The 2,235-nt window shown below is 32.5% G+C and overlaps 1 protein-coding gene across 1 annotated transcript in view; it reads left to right on the top strand.

Annotated features, from left to right (window-relative positions):
* Window positions 1-2,235, top strand: part of LOC106882711 (probable helicase with zinc finger domain) — an 80,991-nt gene that overhangs the window by 60,725 nt on the left and 18,031 nt on the right. The window contains exon 11 of the mRNA XM_014933474.2: window positions 158-1,007. Within this exon, the coding sequence (XP_014788960.1) occupies window positions 158-1,007 (850 nt within the window). The remainder of the gene's footprint in view (window positions 1-157; window positions 1,008-2,235) is intronic.

Consider the following 2,235-nt stretch of genomic DNA (forward strand, 5'->3'; position numbering starts at 1 on the left):
ATATATATATATATATATATATATATATATAACTTTATATGTTAACATTGAACATACCAAGTCTTTTTCAAAGATTTTTATTAAGTATTATTTTTGTACATAAGCATTGGACATTGATTTAATACTAATACTTCTTGTTTTATTTTGTAACCTGCAGGTAAACAGTACAAAGTAGTGATAATTAGCACTGTACATACACCTTCAAGTCTCTGTAATGAAGCAGAATACACAAACTTTCTGAATAATAAACTTTTACTAAATACTGCAATGTCAAGAGCTAAATATGTTGTAATTGCTGTTGGAGATCCAGTTACTCTATGCATCTCAGGAGAATGCAAATATATTTGGCAACATTTTATTCAAAATTGTTCTGAACTGAATACCCTCTATCCTGCTGACTATACATATGATGTAATTCATTCAAAGATAATTTCAGCACTAAATAACATTTCACAAGAAGAATATACTACAGAAACATATGATGATGAAATGGAAGCAGATCCTAATATAAATGATTGCATAAAACATCATGAATTTCCCCAAGAATGTTTTCCATTATTATACACTGAAAGTTCTGATAATTTGAAGCGCCCAATCATTGATGCTATTTGTCAAGAAGCTCTTTGTACTGCTTTAGCAACTCCACTTGTTATGTTTGTTGATGTTAACATCAAGTGGGATCAAAATCAAGGCTATGGAGAATTCTGCATAAAGTCTTCCATTTTGAAAGCTAAGAATATAGAATTACATTCAATACAAAGCATGACTAATATTCCAGATTGGTTTTGCATCAAATACAAAGGTCATCAAGCCTCTAAGTCGGATATATCTAAAACTTCAGACACTGCAACTTATTTCGTTCATGTTTGGATCTTGGAAGTGAAAAATGAATATGACAATCTAGTAGTGAAGATAAGAGTTATAGACTCTGAAGTTGATACATTGAATGAGATAACTGATGATCTTAGCTGCAGTATGTGGCTAATATCATTTGATAATTTTTACAGGTAATGTTGTTGTTGCTGTTGCTGTTGCTGTTGCTGTTGCTGCTGCTGCTGTTGTTGTTGTTGTTGTTGTTGTTGTTGTTGTTGTTGTTGTTGCTGTTGCTGTTGTTGTTGTTGCTGCTGCTGCTGCTGCTGCTGTTGCTGCTGCTGCTGTTGTTGTTGTTGGATATTTTATTTTCAGTGTCAAAGTAGATCTTGCTTTTACTTACTTTTGTTATTTTCTTTTGAATCAGATGAACTGATGACAAAGCTACAAAATATCTCAGGTTCTATAATCTTAAACAGGAAAGGCTGTTTTTCCCCTTAGGCAGTTTATTTATAAGTTTATCATCTTATTAGGTAGTCTATCATTTACTTGATTAACTTGATTAACTTGAAACGACTGTGGTAGGGTGTAATGACCATACCATAAAATATTATGAAAATTATAGTAAATTATAACTATAAATTACTATGATAACCCTGTTCTTCAAATTAACCTTTTGTTAACTCAGATTCATGAAAGATTTAGATAGTAAAGGAGGGGTATAATGGAATTAATGGGCTGTTGAGTGACTTGGTCATAAATACAATCCAGTACTTGACACTGACTATTGATCTTCAGCTAGTTTCTAGTCCCATTTGTTGTTCTCCATTAAAAACAAAGGAAAAAAAATCAGAATTAGAAAATTATTCAGTCATCTCTCATTCATAATTTTGTAAGTATTTAGACGAAAGTTGTAGCAAACTGCAGAATTTGCCTTAATGGGTTCCTAATAAACATATTTATTGGAATGTCTGGATATACAATATCATAAGCCCATTGGACTTGCAAAATACAAGCCTCAGAGAGTAGTGAAGAACTTGCCAAAGTGATGAATGCGAAGTACTGTTGAAGGCATATTTTTAGTTGCCTCTCTTTTACTGGGCTCCTGACAAGATGTATGAGGGGTACCCAAAAGTAACTGGAAACGTTCTGTGTGGGACAAACCTGTTGTAGTTCAGGCTTTGGAAGTGCCAAATGTCTAAATCCAATGGACCAGTCACTGGATAAGTTTGGCACAGAAATGTTAACATAGAGTGGTGAATAAATCGATATATCGAATTTGAAGTCTCTGTCTCTTTTGAATATGAAAATTTAAAAGTTAAAAACCTTATAATATAAATATAAACTGTGAGAACGACCCTTAAGGAATCTAGTTAATGATCTCCTAAGGTAAGTTCTTATGCTATATTGGTAATGGTTGCTACA

Source organism: Octopus bimaculoides, chromosome 5 (assembly GCF_001194135.2).
Source record: "Octopus bimaculoides isolate UCB-OBI-ISO-001 chromosome 5, ASM119413v2, whole genome shotgun sequence".
In the NCBI taxonomy this organism is placed as follows: Eukaryota; Metazoa; Mollusca; class Cephalopoda; order Octopoda; family Octopodidae; genus Octopus; species Octopus bimaculoides.